This window comes from Orcinus orca, chromosome 5 (genome assembly GCF_937001465.1).
Source record: "Orcinus orca chromosome 5, mOrcOrc1.1, whole genome shotgun sequence".
In the NCBI taxonomy this organism is placed as follows: Eukaryota; Metazoa; Chordata; class Mammalia; order Artiodactyla; family Delphinidae; genus Orcinus; species Orcinus orca.
This window is the reverse complement of record NC_064563.1, coordinates 103,764,555-103,792,006: the sequence shown is the minus strand read 5'-3', so window position 1 is coordinate 103,792,006 and position 27,452 is coordinate 103,764,555. Positions and strand designations below refer to the sequence as shown.

The window sequence follows — 27,452 nt, the reverse complement described above, 5'->3', positions numbered from 1 at the left end:
CTCCAGGTATAAGTGGACCTTCACAGTTCAAACCCATGTTGTTTCAGAGTCAACTGTATAAGGAAAGATTGGGAAAATCTAGTTATTTTCTGTTTGCATGTGGGTTTTTTTTTCCATTCTCCTGCAACTTTCCTAAACTCGTTTATGCAATCAGTTTTTCTTTTTCGTTGATCATTTTTCACCATATTTCCAGCAATCACACAGCTTTCATCACATCCTAGGTTTTACTGCCTTGGGAGCTCACTACTACGGAAAGTGAATTCTTTTTTCTTGGAAGTCTTTGCTACTATCTTACTCGATTTTAGTTTCCTTTTGTTACTTAAAGTTTTTGAAATCATTTTTTCTGGACGTTAATTTGGTGGATTCTCTTCTCGCCTTTCTTTTCCCTCCTTCATCACTTCAAGCTAGATTTTCCTTTCCTTTAAATCTCCAACAAATTTTTATCTTTTGTTATGAACACAGTCAATGATCAGCATACTTGATACTTACATTCATTGGATCCAGTAAAATAAATTCAAGAATTTCATTTAATACACCACACACACCTACACAAACAGGCACACATGCATGCATGCGTGCACACGCACTACAATAAAATAAATCAATGTAAATAACTGTGATTCTCTTTCAGAAACATGATGGCCACTTCACAGTCATCCAGTTGGTTGGTATGCTCCGAGGCATTGCATCAGGAATGAAGTACCTTTCTGATATGGGTTATGTTCACCGAGATCTAGCAGCTAGGAATATATTGGTCAACAGCAACTTAGTATGCAAAGTTTCTGATTTTGGTCTCTCCCGAGTGCTGGAAGACGATCCAGAAGCTGCTTATACAACAACTGTAAGTTTATACATCCTTTTCCAATATAGTTTGTTTACTTTTATTATTTTTAACGTTATTAGAGTAATTCTGGTTTTGTTTTCTAATTTTCTGCTCTCATTTGTCGTTTTCCCAATTTAACATCATTATCTAATTGAGAAGTATTTGTTTTATCTGAGTGCCTGGTTTAAAAAAGAATTGACACTTAATTGTTTCCTTTCTTCCACTCTGTGGGGACTTTAACATCATGCTTGAGATCCACGTCATTACTGCCCTCACAAAAAATCTGCCTTTGCCTGAGTATTTTTGATGTTTCAATAGTTATCTCCTTTAAATGGAGTTCTGTACAGGCCAGTGGTGCAATCAATTAAGTCAGTGATGGTAAAGAACCAGTGGTTAGGAAATGAAAATTTTTTTCTCATAGCAAATGTTATGGAACGTCTGATCATACTTAAAAATGAACAATGTAGGTTTCTCTGGAGATATATAAATACACTCTCAACCTTCTTTTGAATGGGACTTGGGGGAAATGTGAGCAGGAGTAGAAGGCTAAAACTTGAGACCCAAACTATGATCTGTCAATAATACAATCTCAACTTAACTCATGAACCAATTCATTCCACTGATCTCTTTGGTTATTGTTTCAAGGAGTTAAGTCTCAGGCTGTCAAAAAGCTAATAATTTGTAAAATTATACTAGTCTGTTATTTTTTAAACAGAACCCTCACCATTGACTCATTTCAGCTTCAATGAAAAATGAGTCAGTAAAACTATTCAAGATGTTTTTATTCTCTTCTCTTATTCTGACATTACACATTATTTTAAAAGAGGCAAATCTTTTATTTAGTTATCTTTTATTTCATTTTCTATGAGATTTTTTTTGAAACCTCACTGTATTTAACTGCTCTAGAATGGGTACAAGTTTAGTATTATGAATAAAACATGTTATACCCTTACTATGTCTGCTTTGTAAAAATCCTCTACATGAATGTATTGATGATATTTTCACTAATTTCTCCAACAATGAAATAGTTCTAAGGAGAATAAATTAATCTGAGTCTGATATATAAGGTAGAAGTATCTACTGATCTTCTAATTTGATCAAAAAGCTTCATAAAAATAAAATTCTATCAAGTCTGAAAATAAATTGTTCATTTTAGAAAAAGCAGTATTTTCAAATCCATTTTCTAACTGGAAAATGTCATAATTATTTTCTTTTCAAGGCTTTTATTTTCTTCTCTTTTATTTTTGTAAATGTATAAGTTAAAGCGACTTTTCAAGTTATGGAACAATGCGTGTAAGATTTTTCTACTATGCATATTATTTACAACCTTAGAGAACAGTATTTAGAATTATTATAAAAATATTATAAAACAAAATGTTCAGTAAAATTGCAACAAGTATGATCTACTAAAAGGATAAAATAAGATAGGAAATAATGAACAATATATTTAGGAGTAGTTACTAGATTCTTTGGCTGTATGTCTATATAGATACACTTGAAATTCATATTAAATAATATTTTAACTGCTTTTTAAAATGAGAAGTTCATAACTAAATTTAAGATACTAATAAAATTGACAGGGTAACTCAAATCCTGAAGCATGTATAAATTTTGTTGTCAGATTTGACATCCAGATTCCAGACATATTCTTCTCTCTTATATGATTGTAAGGACTAAGAGGCCTAGAACAGTGCTGTCTTAGTTTAAATCTGACTACAGAATTAAACATCAAATTAGGTCACCATATACTAACACTCTGAAAAGTGCTTCTTGAAAGTTATAGATTATGTCTTTGTTTTTTGAATTTTAGAATTCTATTTATTTTTTTATACAGCAGGTTCTTATTAGTTATCCATTTTATACATATTAGTGTATGTATGTCAATCCCAATCTCCCAATTCATCAAGATTATGTCTTGATTAAGAAATAAGTCTCTGAATTTGAGGTACCAAGTAAATGGTAAATAATGTAACCAAGTACTTTTTTAAAAAAAGTCTCAGACATACCTAACTGCTCGGAGGATCGTGGGGTACAAAATATCATATACTGATTAATTGACTTTATAATGAACATGGACATTCAAATCTCAAAATAGCAGACCTCTTGCCTTTGAAGAGCTTGCCTTTTGACAGGGTAGACAGACTCATGCTTCCTTACTATTCAGTGCATTATATCATGTGGCAAAAGTCTGTAAAAGAAATGTGGAAGTACCAAAAAGCAGAGGTCTGGAGAAAGCATCACAAAGAAGATAAGTTGAACAAATATTAAAAGATTTCATTTGGCAGACAGTTGGGGGGGAGATCCAGATAGAGGAAACAGAAAGAGAAAAAGACACAGCAATTTGGGGAAGTGAATGGGAATGTTTACACAAATGTGGACAGTTTGGAATGGGGGCGAGAAGCAGTGGAGGGGCCAGGTTTCTTAGGAATAATTGTGATGGTAGTTGGGTGGCGCATCAGGAAATTTGAAGGTTTTTCAATAGTAATTAAGAGACAGACATTGATTGATTTAAGTAGAGGAATAATAAAATACATACATGTTTTAGAAAATATTATTGAAACAGTGTGAAGGAAAGCTTGAAGGACAGGAGGACTGGTAACAGGAAGACCAGTTAGGGCATTATTGCTATAGACCAAAAAGGTCATATGGCTTTAATTAGGGCAATAGTGGTTGGAATAAAGAGGGAGGAAAATTGAAAATTGTTATGAATGTATAATTTACAAGACTCAATAACTAACTAGATATGAATTATAAGGAAGAAGAAGGACTGAAAGATGACACTAGTATTTCTGGATTGAAAAACTAGTTGAATGGTGATGTTTTATTAATCAAGACAGAGAATCCCTATTAAAGATAACTTGGCTAACTTACAAAGCAGAATTATAACAAAAGGTCACAGGTACTCTGTCTCAAAGTCATCAAGATAATGCCAGATTGAGCGGTGTCATTCTGTTCAAATTTTGTGTAAAAATTTTAGGACTTTATATAACTGTACTTTTTGTATTTCCTGTTAAAAGGAATGAGACAGAAAACTACTGCCTAGTGAAGATATACCTCAGTTCAAGCAAGCCCTGTAAAATAAAATAAAGAAGAATGGTCATTTATATGAAATTGATTCTTTGCTTTATAAAAATGTTAAAATGAAAATAAATAGCAAGCTCTCTTGATACATTTTTTAAAGTGGGATTTCATTTTTAAAAGTTTTATCTGTATACAACTTTCCTGGAACATACCTTTTACCTTAAAAGATTTTGACTCTTTCTCTTGCTGTATAATTGCTATTTCCTTATTTTTTTAATAAATGTTTTTATCTGTATCGCAAAGGATTTGGAGGTAGGGAGGCTTGTGAAGGGTTTTAAAAACAGGAAGACATCATAGATAAAGGTGGGGTTTTTTTTGTATACTTCAAGAAAGTAGTCATTGAAACTACCCTTTCCGAATCAATACAGGGACAAAATAAATAAATAAACATTTTCCATTATGATGACCTTGCCAATATAGAAAGCACATATCACAGCAAAGAGCAGTAAGAACTGGTTAAAAGACAGGCTGGAAAGATGGGGTGACCATTGTGACCCCAGTACTGCCTATCATGCTGAACTGGTCAGCCTGTGGTAGGTGGAGCCATTGGAGCCAGACTGACCAGACCAGAAAGAGATGAGACAAGAGAAATTACTCTGCCAACAATTACTGAGACTTTAGCCCCCTAGTTAGAAGACCTATCCATGGAATGTATGAGAATGTATTGTCTACACTATAAAATACACTAAAGTAAATAAAAGGCTGGGATTTACAACTGATAATAAGCAGAAATTCTAGTATTTCTTCCTGCAGCTTAAGAGTGTTTTTTGCATGTCCTGCATCAAGTCTAAGACTATTCCTTCAACATGTATTCAATACAGTTTATTATGGAGCTACCATATTTAAGGCCCTATCCCTTGGAGGGCCAATTACTAAAACTAAAGGGATTCTTGAGAAGAGATAAAAGGCTGCACAGAGAGAGGACCAAGACTAACTGAACAAGTAACGCATAATAAAACCAACAGGTGTTCAGATACCAAGAGTGGGCAATGCAGCTTGAAAGGCAACTACAGGAGTAGCAGATTCTCCTGGTAAGCTCTGTACTAAAATACATCAAGCCTTTGCAAAGGGACATCAAGAACTGGTGAAGGCATGAAAGCCAAGAAATGTGGGCTAAAGATAGAAGGGAAAAAAATGCACAAAAATAGGATCTAGACAAGAACTGAGAGGCCTTGCTTTTACATGCCAATTCTATAAAGAGGCTACCAGGCACTTCATGAGGAGAGGTTGGTGAATGATTATGAACCACACCTAATGATACATATACAATTAGTGATATGTAGCTAACAATCTGCACAAAATTTACTGAGTTGGATTGTTCTCATTTGATTACATGGTCTCATATCTGGTTATAATTTAAGTGCTAAGAAATCTCTTCCTTTACTGAACCTAACACACATTCACATGGACAATTGTTTTATATCCAGTTCTGGAGGAGGGACTCTCTCTCATTTGAATATTGCTAAGCAACAAGTCTTAAACTTACATTGAAAATATTAAGCCTCTTTGCTCTCAAGTATGGAAATGAGGTCCTATTTACCTAAAAAGAACATTAAAAGATATATTATGGCTCACACTTGTCTGTTTTAAGAGATAAGTTTTATTTAAGATATGGTACAATGGCAGCTACTGCTCAGAGGTTTTTTTAACTATAATGAGTAGCTCCATTTCTTATAGTTTAAAGATCGAAACAAAATGGAAGAATCATTTTATCACAATATCTGTAAAAATTCTAAAATTCCTTGATACTGATTTTCAATTGTGTTCACTTGTGTTATGAAGACAAAGTTTGCTTTTTATTTTGATAGTGATATTTCCATACAAGTACTTTCCTAGTTGAAGTACAGTCTCATTATTGACAACACATAATCCGTATAATCACAGTTCTGTTAACATCTTAATTCTATTTACTTTGCATTCATAAGACCTCTCCAAGCTCCAACTCTTAACCTCCCCTCTTCTACGTAAGATGTGAGAAGAGTCAATCTAAGAAGACATGCACCTTCCTCCTTTACCCTTAACTCAAGTGTTTCTAAGTTGGCGTGACTTTTTTTTTTGGCTGCATCAGGTCTTAGTTGCGGCAGGCGTTGAGGCATGCAGGATCTCTCATTGCAGCGTGCGGGCTTCTCTCTAGTTGTAGCATGTGGGTTTTCTCTTCTCTAGTTGTGGCACGAGGGATCCAGAGCCCGTGGGCTCTGTAGTTTGTGGTATGTGGGCTCTAGTTGAGGCACGTGAGCTCAGTAGTTGTGGTGTGTGGGCTTAGTTGCCCCACGGCATGTGGGATCTTAGTTCCCTGACCAGGTGTTGAACCCGCGTCCCCTGTATTGTAAGGCACATTCTTTACCACCAGACCACCGGGGAAGTCCCTGGCTTGACTTTTTGATGTGAATTTTTAAATCTTGAGACATGTCCAGCTTTAAGAGTAAATATTTTTAATGAAAATGAGATAAAAAGTATTTTAGATCATTCACTATTCTGCCTCTAAGAACTTTAATTTAACATGAATAGTTGAGATTTGCTTGGAGAACATGCTTAACCTGCTAATAAAACCTACTCAGAATTTTCACTCACTTCTGTCTCTTAACTAAAAGAGTTACTTTAAAATGTTATGCAATAAAATATTTTTAAATGCTTTCATTTAAAATCATATGGTATCCAATGCACTAAATAAAAGGACTTGTACTGAGAGATGTTTCTGATATTTCTGGATTTTGAAAAATAAAACTTTATCCTTTGAGATCCTACCCCAAGATTCTCTGTCCATCAAGTCATTGATGACAGAGGTGACACTGTGCTGAGATACACCATGTGGTAAAGTGCATCTTACACTAAGTCTATGGAGGTGAACCAGGGCCAACCAGAAAAATGACTTGTACTTCAATTGTTCCTTAAGATTTAACCAAGCAAAAAAATGAAGTGATATGACACCTTCGGGCACAAAGGCACTCTTGGGTAGAGGACCGTGAAACCTACTAGCCCCCATGAAGCTACATATCATTAACATAAATAGAAATAAGGACAGGTTTCTGCACAGAATTTGATGAAAAATTCAAGAAAAGGAAATGAGAGTTTCCTCTAGGCAAATGTAATTCAGCAGCCTGAATATAAAGAAAAAAAGTGAGAAAAATAGCTATGTTATCAGAAAGCTATAATGTGAAGATTTAAATAACTTCTTTTTCAATAAAAAGGTGGTGAACAAATAAACCTTGGAAGAATGAAAAACAATAAAATCCTGGCTTGATAAACTGAATTCATCACTAAGAAAGGAGCTATGCCATTTGGGAAAAACAACAAAATGACTCTTCCCAAAAACAGTTCTCACCTGACAGGTATTATGGTAGTAGTCAGTCAAAATCAGTCAAATATACAGACTATTATAATTAGCTGAAGAGGAAGAAATCGATGTGCCAATATTAGGTTTCCTAAATTCAAAGGGAAAAAAGTGCCCTTGAACCAGCAAGTGTTTGTTTGATGGACTAATTCATGAGCAGAAAATCTGACAGTTTTTATAAATCCTTGTCAATATAAACTTTTTGTAAAGGATATTCTAATGATCTAATGTATAAAAACTATATGCTCAGGAATTAGTGTGTCCACACTTTGAGCCCAAGTGCCAGAAAGCAAATCCACAACAATGCAGATGAAAGGGCAACAAAGCTTTATACTAAACCAGAGAGAACATGTTCTGAGTGCAAAGCAAGAATATTCAATAACTGTTCAAGAGATAAATACCATACATACCAGCTTGGATCACAGGCTGAGAGACCCAAAAGCTTCATGGTAATTTTCGGGGACAGTGCTATCAGAGGGCACAGACCTCTTTGAAATGTACTACTTAGGTGAACTGACAATGGCAGGTCTTGAGCATAAGATGGAAATGGGAATCAACAATATCAGATAATATCTAAAGAATGATTTCCTGGAAAGGTCTCATCTCTGAAGCTTAGGAAACAAGGGTTTGTGATCATTACAGAGCTCTTGGTAGTAAAACACAGGAAACAGGTTTGAAGATTATCATACACAGAGTAGAAAAGGACTGTGCAAAGCAGATTGCTCTATCAGAAACCTTGAAGCTAGAGAGAAGACCATCCTGTTCAGTCATACATACCATTAAGAAGCCAAGCCATGCTCTGGGAAAACCCCCATCTGTCATTTGTGCAAAGCATGTACAAAAGCAAATCCTTTGTAGATGTAAGTCTTGTGTCTTTCCAATATACATTTTAAAGAAAGGACCCTAAGGCCTTAGACCTGGGAAGACATTACTGAAGACAAGAGACCACTAAGAAACTTTCTGTTCAGTGCTCAAGGCTTGGGGTGACTTACGAGTAGTTTTATTTTTTTTCCTAAAGTAATGAATCCCTTTAGATTTTTATAAAACCCTAGAGAGCAGGTTATTTATCTTTTACATTTTTTAACGCTTTCAGCACCTAGATTAATATACTACTTAGTGGCTGCTTAATTGATTGCTGATAATTACACAAATAAGAAAATGGTAGAAAGAAAGTGATTGAAACTATAAGAACATTGTTTTCAGTAAAATTATATTAATTTTTTTCTCTGATGTCACTGTTAATCACAAGCCAGCAAATGAGTAAGCCTAAGACAATCCTTAATGTATCATAAGGAGATGAAATAATTACAGTAGAAAGCAGCAAATGTTACAAACATTGAAGCAATTATGACAATGGGTCAGGATATTCACAAACGGGATAATTCTATTTTGAAGTCTCTGAAAACATTCTACCAATGTTTTGGTCGATGCCTATAGCATGGATAAGACCCAAGACAAATTGTTCATAAAAATCACATAATATATAATATTTTAATACCTACAAACATCTGAATATATCCAATCCTTCTAGTGTAAGTGCTAATCAATGAGGAATAATCAAAGACCAGTCACAGTTCTCAAGATATTTGGCGTACACCTTGATGTAACCAAGAACCACAGGAAATACCAAGTGCTGCTTGTTTTTGCAACATCCAACGCTGTGTAATTCAGAGGTTCTCTCCCTGCTCCCAGTGATTTTAGAATAAACCCAGACTAAATTGATTTCCTGGGGAAGATCAATCAGCGGATGTTTAGCAAGCAGAAGGTACAGTGTTCATTGGCCCATCTTGCTTGTGCAGAGAAAAGAAAAAACAAGGCAACGTACACAAAACTGCTGACCTTAGCCCTGGAGTTTCAAAGGTACCATCTGAAGAAAGAAGTCATTACTAATGCTTAATTTCTAGTTTTATCTCTGATGTGGAAAAAATGCTTTTTTTTTCCTCTGACAATAAAAAACTGGAAAGGAAAACATTATAAATACAGGATAAATCACATGAAAGCTCTATGAAGACTTACTTATTCCCAGTGTAAAGAGCTTCACATCAATGGTAAATAAATTGAAAAAGGTTATCAGTTATTTATGCTGTTTGTGGCAGACCCTGTTAGTTGGCTACCCAGCCTCTCTTGTCGTCTCTTCCTTTCTAATAAAATCTTTATTTGGATGTTTATGATGAACTCAGGTCCAAGAAATAAATCATGATTTATACATAAGCCAGTTATACCATTCTCCTTTGACACTTAAATTTTACTCTTTGACAGGTCACTTAAACATAAAGGAAAGTGAGATTGGCAACTGTGGGGAAAATTTGGGGGTTGAAGTCTATTATAAATAGGCTTGATGTAACCAAGAACCACATCTTGGTTACATCAAGATGTAACCAAGAACCACATCTTGGCTACATCAAGATGTAACCAAGAACCACATCTTGGCTACATCAAGATGTAACCAAGCTCTCTTTCTTGAGAGAGCTTTGTAGAATTGGCCCCTTCTTTTCTTTATTGCCTTGATTATAGTTTTGGAAGGACATAGGCTTGGGGCTGTGATAGCCATCCTTCAGTCATGAGGCAACAAGCCTAAGGAGACAAACCCAGTGCTAAAGACGGCCAAGTAGGAGAGCAAAAGAACCTGGTTCTCTGATGAAATTGTTAAGCATCTATGTCAACACAGAATCCACTTACTCCAGTTATTTTTTTATAATTTAGTTAAATATTTTATTTGCTTAAGCTACTGAGAATTGGGCCTTCTATGACTTGTATCTGAAGACATTCTGATGCAGTAATCAACACGTAAGAAAACCTCCAGATTAATAGGTAATGTAAATAGGAAAATGAAAACATGAGTTTAAGTAAAATATCACCTCAGTCATACAAACTGACTAAATTATCTAAGCAGACTATAAATATACAGTTAGTTTGAGGATTAAATAATCATAATTTATTCATCTAACATGTATATCTTAATATTATTGGGTGCTAAATTGGAGATTAAAGTACTTAAGGTCTGGGGAGAAGACAGGCATTAAATAATCATGTGTAATTACAGTCTGAGATTTTATACAACATGTGTGTTGAGTGCCTATTTTGTGCCAGATACTGTTCTGAGGACTGGAGATATTCCAATGAATAAGCTTTTCTTTTGGAGCTTACAGCCTTGAGTATGGTGGGAATAATGATAATAAACAAAATTTAAAAAGAGAGAAAGAGGAATCTCAGTCTTAGATAGTGATAGATGCTGGATATATAATAAAAACATAAAAAATAAAATTGAGTAGCTACCTTGGAAGCATGGCTAGAAAATATGTCTTTAATGAGGTGTCATTTGAAATGAGACCTGAAAATTGTAAAGGTACCAGCCAAGAAAAGATCTGAAGCCAGATGTTCTGAGGTGAAGGAAAACAAATATAGATCCTAAACCTTAGGGAACAAGCTTGGCACATTTTAGAAGTAGGAATAAGGCCAAGATGGTTGACACACTGAGAGATCAGGGAAAGTGGTAGGAAACTAGGACTGAGAGGCCAGATTCTGTATAAACTCAAAGGTCATGGAAAGGAGTAGACTAACTATGAAATGAAGCCATTGGAAAACTTTAAGCAGTTGAGGACATAACAGAATTTGTGTTTTTTAAGAGCTCACTCTGCCTGATATGTTGGGAATGAATTGTAGAGGGCAAAAGAGAGAACAAAAGATTCATTTGCCTCATCCTAGACAAGAAATGATGGTAGCTTTGTATAAGCTGGTAATAGAAAACATAAAGAATGGTGAAGATACTTGAGATATCTTGTGTCAATAGCTCTGCCAACGTATGTGAGTATGTATTTATATATTTATATATTTTTTAACAAGTAAGGAAATTGAGGCCCAAAGAAATTAAGTGATGTGCTCAAGTCACATGGCTATTACGTTAGGAACAATGTCAATTAACTATTGCTATAATGACATTGTTAAAGGAAAGTATCTGTTCCACAACTGAATCTTCCTCCTTCTCCAGTACTTCCCAATGTAAATTCTGTCCTGTCCTATGCAAACTTCTTTCTGTTTCTCACCTCTGAGACCCATGCGGAAGATAATGGATAGCAGTAGTTGAAAGTCTTTGAAGATTGAGAAATAAGGAGAATGATCTCTTAGTCTTTGGTGGTATATATTACAAATACACACATATCTCAAAATGTTTCTTGTTCTTTTGTTTATTGAACTTTTTAAAGTATTCTGCAATGAATATTTTACTTCATGCTAAGAGAAAGAAAGCAACATATGTTATAGAAATAGAGAAATACCTCCTGGCAGAGTTCCAAGATATCTTTCTGATCAGTATATTTAAAAATTTTTCTCCCTGGTATTAGTTGGTGAATAAATAGCATGTTTGTTTGATTGTTTTCATGTGACTTTTCTAATCAAAAAGATGGAGGTCATTTCACTGGGTAACATTTATTTTTAAATGAAAGATGAAGAGATTAAGGAAATGAACATTACCATTACTGATTTTTTTAAATGGAATTCTGGGCAATATTCCATGAAACCTCAGATTCTTCCACAGTTTCAAATTCAATACCTATCCCTCATTGTCACCCTAGGGCCTACCATTAAGCCCCACAATCATCAGCTTTTCCAAGCCTATAAACAATCATTAGGAGATCAAAAGCTAGAGAAAGTGCTATCGAATTCTGAAGTATACTTTTAAAAGATACAAAATTGAATTTCAAACATTCAAAAATTTATCAGCATCCTTGTTAAGAAATAAATACTTTTTCCCCATTTTCTCTGTTTTCTCACCTGGCTGTCCCTTTGTTGGTTTATGCTAGCTACACCAATCAGGTTTTCATACAGCAAACATTTACAGCCATGGTTCACTACAGGCCACTGAAAAGGAGACCGCAAATAACTTTCTTAAACTTTCCCTTGGACCTCTCCCTCTGCAAGGAGCAGTTCTGAATGCATTCATGATCCATAAATACTAGCATATATTCAGATCATGACCTATTCTAATTAGCATAAACACACAGAGTTTCACTATACACAGTTCTGCTTCTTTAAACTTGCAGTAAGAACAGAGTGTTATCATATGAAGCATGCACATTATTCAGTTGTTTAACCATGCTCTTAATCAGTGTATAATATGTGTCATAAATAGGCAGCTGCTAAATGAATTATACATAAAGATAATGTTTATTGAATAATTTAGGTCCTAACACATTCTGATCCTTAATTCTGGTTTTTTTATAGAAACTGAATCATTACCTTGTTCTTTTTAGTGGTAAAAAATTTTGTTTTTCATATATACTATAAAAGTAAAATCTCTTTAAGGGAAGACAACTTCTTTTTAAATTTTTGGCTGCGTTGGGTCTCCGTTGCTGCATGTGGGCCCTCTCTAGTTGCGGGGAGCAGGGGCTACTCTTCGTTGCGGTGCACGGGCTTCTCATTGCGGTGGCTTCTCTTGTGGAGCACAGGCTTTAGGTGCCCTGGCTCAGTAGTTGTGATGCACGGGCCTAGTTGCTCCATGGCATGTGGGATCCTCCCTGACCAGGGCTCAAACCCGTGTCCCTGGCATTGGCAGGCAGACTCGCAACCACTGAGCCACCAGGGAAGCCCCAACATTTTAAATTTAAGTGTTTATAACATATATTTTTTTGAGGGCTCAGAGATTTTTTTTAATTAATTAATTTATTTATTTTTGGCTGCGTTGGGTCTTCGTTACTGCGCGGGGGCTTTCTCTAGTTGCGGTGAGCGGGGGCTACTCTTCGTTGCGGTGCGCGGGCTTCTCACTGTGGTGGCTTCTCTTGTTGCGGAGCACGGGCTCTAGGCAAGCGGGCTTCAGTAGTTGTGGCATGCAGGCTCAGTAGTTGTGGCGCACGGGCTTAGTTGCTCCACAGCATGTAAATTCGATAGAACCAAGTTGTATTATTCGTAGAAAGTAATAACTAACAAAGGCAAGGGGTAAGCTATTACACCCTCATATACACCCCACCCTCAATAGAATTTTATAATCAGGGCATTACAATAGGCTAATATGTATGTGGAATCATTACGTAATGAAGAAAACACTATAGACATAATATGGTAGAAAAAACAGTGTGTTATAAACTTGGAGTTTATAACCACATCTTGAATAGACTTGATAATACTGGCTACTATCTACAGAAATATTATAACAACCAACAAGATAATAAGCTAAAGTATTGATTATAGCCTCTACTAAGATGAACAGCATAAAAATCACCTAAGGTACTTATTTAAAATGCAGATTCCCAATTCCCAGCCCCAGAGAGTCATTTTCATTCAGCAGGTCTGTGGGAGGAGTAGCAAGGTATGATCCGGAAATCTGGGTTTTTAATAAACACCCAGGTGATTGTGAAACTGGTTATCTAAAAGTCCTATCTCGCTTAACTGCCCTAATATAATCAAGACACATATCCAATTATTTCCTCCCCCAGCCTAACACATCATTAAGTAAGACAAAAGTCACAAGCAGGTAAAAGATTTGTCAATATAGTGGGAAAGGGGTTGGGAGAGGAGGGAAGGTGAGTGGCATGGACGAGGGGAAGTTAGATTTGTTATAGTCACACTAAGAGACCTTATTCTTTTTTTTTTTTTTTGCGGTACGCGGGCCTCTCACTGTAGTGGCCTCTCCCATTGCGGAGCACAGGCTCTGGACGTGCAGGCACAGCAGCCATGGCTCACGGGCCCAGCCGCTCTGCGGCATGTGGGATCTTCCCAGACCGGGGCACGAACCCATGTCCCCTGCATCGGCAGGCAGACTCTCAACCACTGCACCACCAGGGAAGCCCCGAGACCTTATTCTTTGAATATATATTCCATGTAGCCCAAATTTTGTTTTCAGTTTCTCTTAGAAGATAGTTTTCAGTGTAAAACATGCTTAATAATGAAGAGTGAAATTGTTAGTCCTGATGTTAATTTTTTATTCTGTTGTTACCTTTGTTTTGATGGCCTCACTAGTCACCACTTTGCTATACCTTCATGCAGTTTCTTCTCTTTATCTGTGATGGTCATTTTTCTCCAATATTGACTGATGGGGAAATGTATGCCCCTCTCTGGGCACTTATGGAAGGCCTGTAAAATTTTATGAAAATACTTTAAACAATGATATAACTATAACCTGTGGCCAAAACATGAATAACTCTCCTCAGCAAAGTCATGTAGTTGCCCCAGGTGCTGAATTTTATCTCAGACTCTTAAAACAATTATGTGTATTTCAGATTATGCCATTGAATGTTTAATATCTCTAAAGTTGATGGGGTTTCAGGGTACTTGGACATGATTAGATTTTGCTTGAAATCCAATATGTCTTTTTTTTTTAACATCTTTATTGGAGTATAATTGCTTTACAATGGTGTGTTAGTTTCTGCTTTATAACAAAGTGAGTCAGTTATACATATACATATGTTCCCATATCTCTTCCCTCTTGCGTCTCCCTCCCTCCCACCCTCCCTATCTCCCCCCTCTAGGTGGTCACAAAGCACCAGGTGGATCTCCCTGTGCTATGCGGCTATGGGAAATAGTAGAAACTGCTGGAGTTGCAGTTTCTAAAGTTTTAACGTAGAATATATCTTCTGGTTTTAAAGTGAAATTCATTCTACACACTCAACATTAGAAAATACAGTCGTCTTAGGAACAGTTTATAAAAAGTACACATACTAGGGAAAAAAAGACATAAAAGCATGATAAAACAAAACAAAATAATACTTGCATGTAATCATCATAAAATGATGCTGCCAAAGGGTCATGATACACTTGTACACATATGCCCCCTTGTGGTGAATGAATAGGACACAGGACATTTGAAAAGGTTTCTGGAAATCAAGGAAGAGTGACTTTGTTTTTCTTAGTTTAGTATTGTCTGAGATAGAAGATGTACATTTTAATAAGCCCCGATTTACAAGGATTTTACTTTTGTGTTGTTTACTAAAGCTTAGTAACTCTGAACTATCTACCCATAAGAAGGGAGGAAGGATCAGAGAAAACTGACTTCTAATATTTAACTGAGAAGTTACCCACATTCATATTGAGATTCCAATACTGGACTTTAAAATGATGTAGTCAGTGTTTTTATCTATAAAATTTAAGGTATAAGTGGAAAAATAATCCCAGAGAAAAGATCAAATGAAAAGTCAGAAAAAGGAATTGTTAAAGTAAGTGAAAGCAGCATGTTTAAAATAAATCGGGTGGAAGACAAAGAAGTAGAGAGAAACTTAGTAGAAAGGAAAATAAAACATGCAGACTTTTCATTGACATTTTTAAATGCCAATGCTAAGTTTTCTTGCATATAAATGAAACTCATAGTTTTGAGAACGTTTAAGAGACCTTGAAGATGTCTCGAAGGGCAAGAGGGCAACCATGATTCTTAGAAGATTTAAGGCAATGAGAGATTGTACAGATTTGAGCACAGTAGCTTATATATAATTGATACATATGAGGGGGGAAAGGGTAGATAAATGAAACTAGCAACCTGATAAACCATAGTTAATGAAGACAGGGTTAAACCAGAAAAGAATATTGAAATATAAATATAAACTACTCCAGTGGATTTTCTGTAGTATCAGGAAAATTACCTGAAATAATAATAGCAACTCAGGCACTGTTTTGAAAAATAAATGCTGCCTATTTTATGGATATTTCCCAAATTTATTTTGGATATGAATGTGGTAATTATATAAAATAATTTTGAATAAAACAATTCTAAATTATTTTCCTGCGTTACCACAGATTATATACAGGCTATATAATCACAGAATTTAGACCACATTTGTTCAGGTAAGAATTTCCCCCATCCTACCAACACTATTGCAAATTTAATCAAGTGTTAGAAATAGCCCAGAAAAATATAAGCCGATTTAGCACCTAGTAAGATCATGTGGAAAGCTATTTGTAAATGGTTATTTTCCTCATCCTGAAACAAGAGAATATAAGGAAGTCTCAAGAAAAAAGCAGAACATTTTCTCTGATATCGTGAATTCTATTTCTGGCTAAATATACTTTTTAAATTCCTACTCTTTTTTTTTTTCCCCACTTTTTTTTTTTTTGGCCGCACAGTGAGGCACATGGAATCTTAGTTCCCCGACTAGGGATCAAACACCCTGAGGTGGAAGCACAGAGTCTTAACCACTGGACCGCCAGGGACGTCCCCTTAATTCCTACTTGAAAACTTATAAAACATGGACAGAAAGAGGGTTATAATAACAATCTTAAGATATAATATTCATTATACTTCCTTTGGTATTTTGCACTGTTCTCTTGATTTTCTAAAAAAATTTTATTTATTTATTATTTATGGCTATGTTGGCTCTTCGTTTCTGTGCGAGGGCTTTCTCTAGTTATGGCAAGCAGGGTCCACTCTTCATCGCGGTGCGCGGGGCTCTCACTATCGTGGCCTCTCTTGTTGTGGAGCACAGGCTCCAGACGCGCAGGCTCAGTAGTTGTGGCTCACAGGCCTAGTTGCTCCGCGGCATGTGGGATCTTCCCAGACCAGGGCTCGAACCCGTGTCCCCTGCATTGGCAGGCAGATTCTCAACCACTGCGCCACCAGGGAAGCCCCTCTTGATTTTTTAAAATATCACTATATATTCATTTTTACTGGTTTTCTACTTTGAATTTTTGAGGTTAATCTGGGTCACATTTCTAATAAAACTTTTGTAAAACTCCTCATGTCCCTCTGCTGTCTAAATTGTAACCATCTTGCCATTCACATTGGCAGGAAGTGCAGTACAGATGAGTCTGAACTTTGTGATTTGAAAGGTATTGTGACCAGACTGTAAAGTCCCTTGTCCTTCACTGTATGTAGTTTGAATATAACTTGCCTAGAACAGTTGCCTAGAATATAGAAGAGAGTCACAATTTTCAAGAAATAAACAAACAAGAGTAAGGAAAACAAAAATGAAATATGAATGTGGCACAATGTGACAGAAATATGCCCCATTAAAACAGCATTTTGTAAGGTGTACTTCTTGCCTGATTTTGTCTGTACTGGCCCAGAATCTTAGCTGTCATAGTCACAGAGACTCTGCCAGTAAAGATATCAATAAATGACAATATCTGGAGAGTATTCTTCAGTTCTGGATTTGTGGGGATGACAAAAGGATTACTTAAAATACCCTGAACCTATGTTATAAAAATAAAACAAAATACATTTTACCAGATATTACATTAACCATAGGTCTACTCAACATACAAGAAAATAACATTCTAATATTAAATTCCAATTTCTTCTTAGGAAAAATTCATAAAAAGTATCTACGACAATGGGCTATTTTGGTCTAATCTGAATTCTTTTTCCAGTTTTCAATGACTCCTTTCTATATCTTGTCATTTCTATCAATACACTTGCTCATAGTTCACTTCAGGTGCAGCCTTTTTCACTGCATTTCTAAGATGAGTTACTTCCAATAATAAAGTGGAAAATACTAGTTCCCTATCATCTTTGTAAATCCAGAAATAACATCTCTTTGTGTAGTGCCATAGCACTGCCAGTCTTTCTGAGTCCTCATACTATGCACTGCATTTTTTCATATAAATGTGAAATATTGATAAAGGTTTTTTTGGTACAACATTATCAAAAGAAGTTCAGAGCAAAAAGAATTGTAAAGACTGAGCTCCCTAATGTCGGTCACCTTACACGGAGGTGTCTCAAGCCCCCATGTTCATCTTAAGAAAGATATTAACATAGTTCAAGAGCTCCTCCACTGGCTTCAAACACTAAAGAAACTTTATAGAACACTGGAGCTTATGATGGATGAGGAACTATTACTGAGACATTTTATAGTTTATAAAACTTTGATTTTCAAGCTGCAAATTCTAGTTTTTAAGTATATAATCAGGTTCTCAGACATCCAAACTAAAATGCCTATTAGACATTTTCTCAGCCTAACTCTGCTAGTCAATTTGGGCTGCCATAACAAAATACTATACAGTGGGTGGCTTAAACAATAGGAATTTATTTCCCCCAGTTCTGAAGGCTGAAAGTCCAACATCAAGTTTCTGGCTTATTCAGTTCCGCAGTGAGAGCTCTCTTTCTGGCTTGCAGAGAACCACCGTCTCACTGTGTCCTTACATTATGAAAAGACAGAGAGCTCTTTGCTTCCTTTCAGGACAATAATCCCATCATGGGGGCCCCACCCTTATGACCTCATCCAAACCTAGTAACCTCCCTAAGCCCCCACTTCTGAATACCATCACATGCCAGGGGTGGTTTAGAGCTTCAATATGTGATTTTTGGAGGGACACAAACATTCAGTTTATCACACTAATCAAGTCCTAAAGAGCTGAAAACTGGGAGATGTGTTAAATTTTCCCCTGAAAAATCAGTTTGTTTTTTCTGTGGTGGTTGTTGTATGTTAGTTGTTTATCCTTAAAACAGACCATTAAAGGGGAAATTTTAATACTTAAGTAAAAGAATCCTAAAATTAAAATTGTAACGAGGTTTACCTTCATTTACGGGGCCCTCCTTAAGCAATACTACCCCATCACATCTTTCACAATTTCTCTTTTGGGTTTAAACAAATGTGCTCAAGTTGGAGATTTACACAGTTGGATTTCCTCTCCTGGATGTCCTTGTAGTCTCTATATACATAGTTCATGAGCTGCATGGACAAATCAGCACTGCTCCGACTACTCCTTGGCAAATTTGTGAAAAGTAACTTGCTCTTTGGGTGGAAAACTATACTTATTTCCCTTAGTGTATATCAAGATGTCAAAAGCATTATGTATATATGATTCAGGCTGCCATCCTGTCCCTCAGGTCTTCCTTTTAAGTCCTGGAGACCAACAAGAACTCAAATAGGAAACAGAGATCTCTTTAGTATCTCAAAATTTAAGAGCTAAGGGAGTGGGAAGAGGAGGGAGATGAGGAAGAAAGAACAGATTCAAGCCTCTTTTGCATTGGGCTTAGGCAATCAGCCTGTCCCCTTTTGCAAATATCTCCTGATTCCCACTTAAAAGAAAAAAAAAATTAAATATTAATTAAACAGGGAAGAAAAAAAGTAAAGGTGAAACATGTTTTAAAACATTAAGTAAAATAACCAAGGATTAAGCAAGGTATAAACTGGAAGTTTAAAGGATTTGAAAATACCCTGAGAAATGGAAGATTCTTCTTTCATGAGGGTATCTCAGGAGGCCAGGACACAGGCCCTGCCCCCAATCTCTGCAGCATCCAGACCTAAGGCATCAAAACAAGTTACCCTCTGTGAAAAGGAGTTCTAGCTCATTTCCCAGCTCACTTCATCTCTGACAGTCCTGAATAAACAGTCTTCCCTTCCACCCCTTCTTCCTTCTCATAGAGCAGGACTTTATGGGAGACTTATTTCTTAAATTGAAAAATAAAGAAAATCTTTAGGGAATGCTTAAAGATACCTATTTTTTATGGTACTCTTAGCATGTACTCTTAAAAATTAGAATAAATATTCACTTGAATTAAATATCCACCAAGATTAAGTATGGTGTATCCATGTTATGGGGCAGGTAGCAGACATTGAAAGTGTGCTTCCTATATTTCTTATTTCCCTTTACTATTGTTAAGTACACAGGCTCCTAATATGCATTTGTTACCGAACTGAACTTGGGTCCATTCACCTGTGTACAATAAAGCCGATATACTGATACCAGGTGGTAGTGAAGCAAAATGCAGTGTTTATTGCAGGTGCCAAACAAGGAGTGCAGGCAGCTAATGCTCAAAAACACCCAGACCCTCTGACGGCTTTTAGAGAAAGGTTTTCAAAGACAGGGTGAGGGAGAGTATTGTGGGGTGCGTGATCAGCTCCTGGACATTCTTCTGATTGGTTGGTGGTAAGGTAATCAGGAGTCAATATCATCAACCTTTTGGGACCAACCCTTCTGGGGTCTTTGTGCTTGTGGTCAGCATGGAGTTAACTTCTTCCACCTGGTGGTGGTTTCAGCAAAAAAAGCTCAAAGGAAATGGCTCAGAGTATTATCTGTAGTCCTTGAGGAGGGGCTAAAAGTCCTTAACTTTGTTTAATGGCTAAACCATTATTATTTTGTCTTGCTTGACAGTTTTCCTTTGTTTCTGCATTTTCTCACTTCTCTGATTAAATGTATTCTTTGGAACTCAGGGAAGGCCTGGGAGGCTAAAGCTTTTCTACAAACAAGAGGCAGGCAGAGGACATGGGGGCAGTCTGGCCCAGGAAGTCTCCATAGGGTCCTGCTCAGTTACATATATACTCCAACAGTCAGCACCTGGGGCTTTATCAGAAGACTGCCCTAGAGACTGCTGGCATCTACTTTGCCTGCAAGCAAAAATGCCTGGGAAGCAACTTGGGATTTACATCCCACCAGGGACAGCCTTGGACCAATAACTGGCACTGGCAGAGGCCGAGGTATAAAGACTCCAGCACTCGTCTCTAACCTGGATAACTCTGTAGGAGGAATATAAAAAGAAATGCATGAAAATGATAAACAGCAAGTTCAGAATAGGAGACATAGGGTATGGTAGTCAGGGCAATAAATGAGATCTGGAAGAGGAACTCCTGGGGCTTCATCTGTATCAGAAATACCATATTTTTAAAGCCAAGTGGTGGATATATGAGTGATCATTGTATTAGTTTTTATGTGACATTTTACGTGTCTGAAATATTTTATAATATTGTTAAAGAATTTTTGGAAAGATTGACAAGGTAATGCTCCATGCTTTTCATTAATATTAAGATATATATTGTCATGTTAAAAATGTTAAAAAGATCCAGCGTCCTCACATTTGTCCTTCAAAGAGGGTGCATCTACCCAAATTTAGAGCTAAAAGAGAAGTCCTTAAAAACAAAATTCTATAACCACCTAATCTTCCACTTCTCTTACTGACTCCACTTTTTCTATTCTTGAAATAGAAAAGTGTGCTCATCAACACACTTTTCCCCATGGTTTTCCCTCACTTATCTTCCCAACACTGACCTCATGGTCACCTATTTCAAGAATGCACATTCATGCTTTGAATCATCTATCCCCTTCATCTTCAGCCTCATCAAAATTCAGCCCTGGGTAATATATGTTTTCCCTTTTGCCTACTTCTGTTTCAAGGCTCCTGACATTTACCATTTAAGTAACAAATCTCTGCCAGTGGACTTCTCTGTAAGTTTTTCTATGAGAACAGCTGTTTTTAGGCATTTTGAGGATAGAGATTGTGTCTCCATTGTAATTTCTATCCCTGTATTAGTTAGCTAGGGCTGCCATAACAAAGTACCTCAAACTGGGTGGCTTGAACAACATAATTTATTGTTTCACAGTTCTGGAAGCTGGAAGTCTGAGATCAGGGACTCTATAGGGTTGGTTCCTTCTGAGGGCTGAGAGAGAATCTGTTTCATGCCTCTCTCCTAGCTTCTGGTGATTTGCTGGCAGTCTTCGATGTTCCTTGGCCTATAGAAGAATTATCCCTATCTCTGCCTTCATGTTTACATGGCATTCTCCTTGTGTGCGTGTCTCTGTGTCCAAATTTCCTCTTTTTTATATGGACACCAGCTATACTGAATTAGGGGTTCACCTTAGTCCTGTATGACCTCATCTTAACTAAGTACATCTGCAACAACCTTATTTCCATGTAAGTTCATATTCTGAAGTACTGGGGTTAAAACTGCATAGGAATTTTGGGGAGACACAATTCAACTCATAAAAATCCCCTATGTCTGAGATCAGAGGCAATGAGTTGTTGTCTTTCCTTGAACTAAAAACAGCCCCCTGTAGAAACGGCTTTAGTTTGTTACTCAATAAATATTCCTTGAATTCAACTGAAAAGAGTTGAAGACTCTGTCAATTTCGGTTTCGACTTGAGCCCTTTACTTCAGTCAGTGTCCTGTTGTCATATGCAGTACTCCAAGTGGTTTGTCTTTTATGTATTCTCTTACCTACCTCTTTCCATTAAACTGGAGAGCATTATTTTCCACACAATGTAGCCTTGGAACACCACTGTATTAGTTTCCCTAATGAGTTCTTCTGACTTACAAATGCCGGGTTTATTTTGGCTTGCATATGAAGTTTGATTGCATGCATTCATAATTGAGTTTCCCTTTTGATTTATTAATCAGAACCATCATATCTCAAAATGATAATTAGCTGGCAAGTTGTGGCAAACATATACAAAGTTATAGATGTCTTTTACTTTCTGTCTGCATGTTAATATTGTCTAATAAATCATATAACTGTAAAAGTGGCAGAATACCTAGACTAAATCTTTTACTTTTATTGAAATTGTGACATTTTAGAGTAACATTCTTAAATATTCACAATGTTTATGGCTTAATTAATCTGCTTCTCCAAAATTTGACTCTTTAATATTTTGAAATGACTTCATAGATATTTTTACCATTCAACATGGAAGACTCTTGGGTTACATGTTCTGAATTTAATTTATACAGTATTGCCTCTGGAAGGATGTTGCTATAGATACATAGATATAGATACCACATTTCCATTTTCCCATTTACAGTTTCACTGATACTGTAGTAGAAAAAACAAATTATCATTCAACACATTTGAACATTTTCATATCTGAGTGCCTATATAAAAATAAATGTGAAAGGTATTAACTGATATAACTCCTTTTCTAGGCAGATATGCTGAAAGCATCTGATGACTTCAAAATATTTAAGCAAGGAAAATTAAGGAACACACAACTAGAGCTTTCTGATTAGCTTTTAATTCTTTTTTTTTTTTTTAACCAGCAATTACTTAGAGATTGGAGGGATTGAGACAGTCAATTTTTTAAAGTACCTTTTGTAGAGAATAGCCTAGGCAAGATCTTAAATAACATGAAGATCATGGCTCATTGGAGAGCACAGGGGACCAATGTCTGAAAGGACAAAATTCTATTCCCAGTTTCTCCTATTTGCTCTTTTATGGAGCAAATTAGAGAAGTGAATGACCCAGTAGAAGTTTTATGCCTTTGGAAGCTACTTCTATTCAAGCCTCTGTTGATCCTTTCATATTTTGGGGGAACAGAAAGAACAGAACAATGAATATACTTGCCTTACAGAGAGCACAAAAACTGTAAGATGCTTTATCAACTTTTTCCCACAAGAGAAAGATCACTAAGAGCAGATTCACCAAACTTCTCTCCCAAGGAAGTTATTTGTTTTTTCCACATTTGTGTTGAGAACTGGTCTATGTCAATTGGGTCATAAAGTCTTTTTAGTGGATAGCCGTACCAACCAAAACACTTGAGGTGACTGAGATTGAGTGACCACCCCCTCAAACTTGCTTCAAGTTAAAATTAGAGCAAATCAGGACAATTCTGCCTCATATATTGATATTTATCATACAAACATTTTTTAACAAACAGGAACAAGGCATTTGTACAATTTGTTCTGTGAGATAATGAAGTCCCAATTCTCCATTCTTATAGGGGATCCCTAAATATCTTTCCTGAAAAAATATCATTTGAGGAAGCCTAAGCAACATCCAGAGAGCCAGGAGTGTATAGCCTTGCAGGCCACGCAATCAGACATCTTCAGATTAACTGTCCCAACCACTTAGGGATTATTGAGGGATTAGAATCCATCCCTCAGGTGACAGGCTAGCTATAGGCCTCTCTGCATTCCTATACTCTGATTATGCAAGAGGAGAAAGTTATCACCAAAATATTTTAGCTAATCCACATATCTTGAATGCCACTAATCTCACCAATGAGGATCCACTTCTAAACCCATTATGCTGGCTAACAATTCACCAATTTAACCAATGGAATTCCTTTTCTGCTGCTGATCATTCTAATTATTAAATCTTCTGAATGTCCATCAACAGAGAAATGGATAAAGAAGATGTGATACATAAGTACAATGAGATATTACTCAGCCATAAAACGGAATGAAATTGGGTCATTTGTAGAGATGTGGATGGACCTAGAGACTGTCATAAAGAGTGAAGTGAGTCAGAAAGAGATACACAAATACCGTGTATTAATGCATATATGTGGAATCTAAAAAATATGGTATAGATGATCTTATTTGCAAAGCAGAAATAGAGACAGACACAGAGAACAAACGTATGGATACAAAGGGAAGAGGCGGGTGGGTTGAAATGGGAGATGGGAATTGACATATATACATTATGGGTACTATGTATAAAATAGGTAACTAATGAGAACCTACTGTATAGCACAGGGAACTCTACTCAGTGCTCTGCAGTGACCTAAATGGGAAGGAAATACAAAAAAATATACTACACGTATATATACGTGTAGTTGATTCACTTTGCTGTACAGTAGAAACTAACACAACATTGTAAAGCAACTGTACGCCAATAAAAAAATAATAAAGCTTCTGATGTTGATCCCGTATAAATAGCTAAAGCACTTGTATCAATCCCTCCTGGAGTCTGGGCTTCCTTTTACAATGCTAGTGAGCCATCACTGAGCTGTAAGATTCCAATAACTGGTCATCACATCGAAAGTATAATGTAGGAGGAGCTTCAAGATGGCGAAAGAGTAAGACGCAGAGATCACCTTCCTTCCCACAAATACATCAGAAATACATCTACACGTGGAACATCTCGTACAGAACACGTACTGAACGCTGGCAGGAGACCTCAGACCTCCCAAAAGGCAAGAAACTCCCCACGTACCTGGGTAGGGCAAAAGAAAAAACAGAGACAAAAGAACAAGGATGGGACCTGCACCACTGGGAGGGAGCTGTGGAGGAGAAAATGTTTCCACACACTAGGAAGCCCCTTCGCGGGCGGAGACTGCGGGTGGCGGAGGGGGAAGCTTCGGAGCCGCAGAGGAAAGCGCAACAACAGGGGTGCGGAGGGCAAAGCGGAGAGATTCCCACACAGAGGATCGGTGCCGACAGGCACTCACCAGCCCAACAGGCTTGTCTGCTCACCCGCCAGGGCGGGTGGGGGCTGGAAGCTGAGGCTCGGGCTTTGGAGGTCGGATCCCAGGGAGAGGACTGGGGTTGGCTGCGTGAACACAGCCTGAAGGGGGCTAGTGCACCACAGCTAGCCAGGAGGGAGTCCAGGAAAAAGTCTGGACTTGCTGAAGAGGCAAGAGACTTCTTCTTGCCTCTTTGTTTTCTGGTGCGCGAGGAGAGGGGATTAAGAGCGCTGTTTAAAGGGGCTCCAGGGATGGGCGTGAGCCACGGCTATCAGCGTGGACCCCAGAGACGGGCATGGGATGCTAAGGCTGCTGCTGCCGCCACCAAGAAGCCTGTGTGCCAGCACAGGTCACTATCCACACCTCCCCTCCTGGGAGCCTGTGCAGCCCGCCACTGCCAGGGTCCCGGGATCCAGGGACAACTTCCCCGGGAGAACGCACGGCGCGCCTCAGGCTGGAGCAACACCACGCCGGCCTCTACCTCCGCAGGCTCGCCCCGCATCCGCACCCCTCCCTCCCCCTGGCCTGAGTGAGCCAGAGCCCCCGAATCAAAGGCTCCTTTAACCCCGTCCTGTCTGAGCGAAGAACAGATGCCCTCCGCCAACCTACACACAGAGGCGGGGACAAATCCAAAGCTGAATCCCAGGAGTTGTGCGAACAAAGAAGAGAAAGGGAGATTTCTCCCAGCAGCCTCAGGAGCAGCGGATTAAATCTCCACAATCAACTTGATGTACCCTGCATCTGTGGAATACATGAATAGACAACGAATCATCCCAAATTGAGGAGGTGGACTTTGGAGCAACGACATATATATTTTTTTCCCCTTTTGCTCTTTTTGTGAGTGTGTATATGTATGATGCGGTGTGTGATTTTGTCTGTAAAACTTTGCTTTTACCATTTGTGCTAGGGTTCTGTCTGTCCATTTTTGGTTTTTATCACTTAAAAAAGTTTTTTTCTTAATAATTATTTTTTATTTTAATAACTTTATTTTATTTTACTTTATTTTATCTTCTTCTTTCTTTTTTTCTTTTTATCTCCCTTTTATTCTGAGCTGTGTGGAGAAAAGGCTCTTGGTACTCCAGCAAGGAGTCAGTCCTGTGCCTCTGAGGTGGGAGAGCCAAGTTCAGGACACTGGTCCACAAGAGACATCCCAGCTCCACATAATATCAAATGGCAAAAATCTCCCAGAGATCTCAATGCCAAGACCCAGCTCCACTCAATGACCAGCAAGTTACAGTGCAGGATACCCTATGTCAAACAACTAGCAAGACAGGAACACAACCCCACCCATTAGCAGAGAGACTGCCTAAAATCATAATAAGGCCACAGACACCCCCAAACTCACCACCAGACGTGGACCTACCCACCAGAAAGATAAGATCCAGCCTCATCCACCAGAACACAGGCACTTGTCCCCTCAACCAGGAAGCCTACACAACCCACTGAACCAACCTTAGCCACTGGGAACACACACCAAAAACAATGGAAACTATGAACATGCAGCCTGTGAAAAGAAGACCCCAAACACAGTAAGTTAAGCAAAATGAGAAGACAGAAAAACACACAGCAGATGAGGGAGAAAGGCAAAAACCAACCAGGCCTAACAAATGAAGAGGAAATAGGCAGTCTACCTGAAAAAGAATTCAGAATAATGATAGTAAACATGATCCAAAATCTTGGAAATAGAATGGAGAAAATACAAGAAACGTTTAAAAGGACCTAGAAGAAGTGAAGAGCAAACAAACAGAGATGAACAACACAATAAATGAAATTAAAAATTCTCTAGAAGGGATCAATAGCAGAATAACTGAAGCAGAAAAACGGATAAGTGACCTGGAAGATTAAATAGTGGAAATAACTACTGCAGAGCAGAATAAAGAAAAAAGAATGAAAACAATTGAGGACAGTCTCAGAGACCTCTGGGACAACATTCAACACACCAACATTCGAATTATAGGGGTCCCAGAAGAAGAAGAGAAAAAGAAAGGAACTGAGAAAATATTTCAAGAGATTATAGTTGAAAACTTCCCTAATATGGGAAAGGAAATAGTTAATCAAGTCCAGGAAGCACAGAGAGTCCCATACAGGATAAATCCAAGGAGAAACATGCAAAGACACATATTAATCAAACTATCAGAAATTAAGTACAAAGAACAAATATTAAAAGCAGCAAGGGAAAAACAACAAATAACACATATGGGAATCCCCATAATGTTAACAGCTGATCTTTCAGCAGAAATTCTGCAAGCCAGAAAGGAGTGGCAGGACATATTGAAAGCGATGAAAGAGAAAAATCAACAACCAAGATTACTCTACACAGCAAGGATCTCATTCAGATTTGACAGAAAAATTAAAAGCTTTACAGACAAGCAAAAGGTAAGAGAATTCAGCACCACCAAATC

General features: G+C 37.4%; 1 protein-coding gene across 2 annotated transcripts in view; it reads left to right on the top strand.

Annotated features, from left to right (window-relative positions):
* The window catches only part of EPHA6 (EPH receptor A6), an 893,594-nt gene that overhangs the window by 754,035 nt on the left and 112,107 nt on the right, over positions 1–27,452 (top strand). For both annotated transcript variants that reach the window (XM_049710017.1, XM_033433353.2), the window contains one exon: positions 632–841. In XM_049710017.1, the coding sequence (XP_049565974.1) occupies positions 632–841 (210 nt within the window). The remainder of the gene's footprint in view (positions 1–631; positions 842–27,452) is intronic.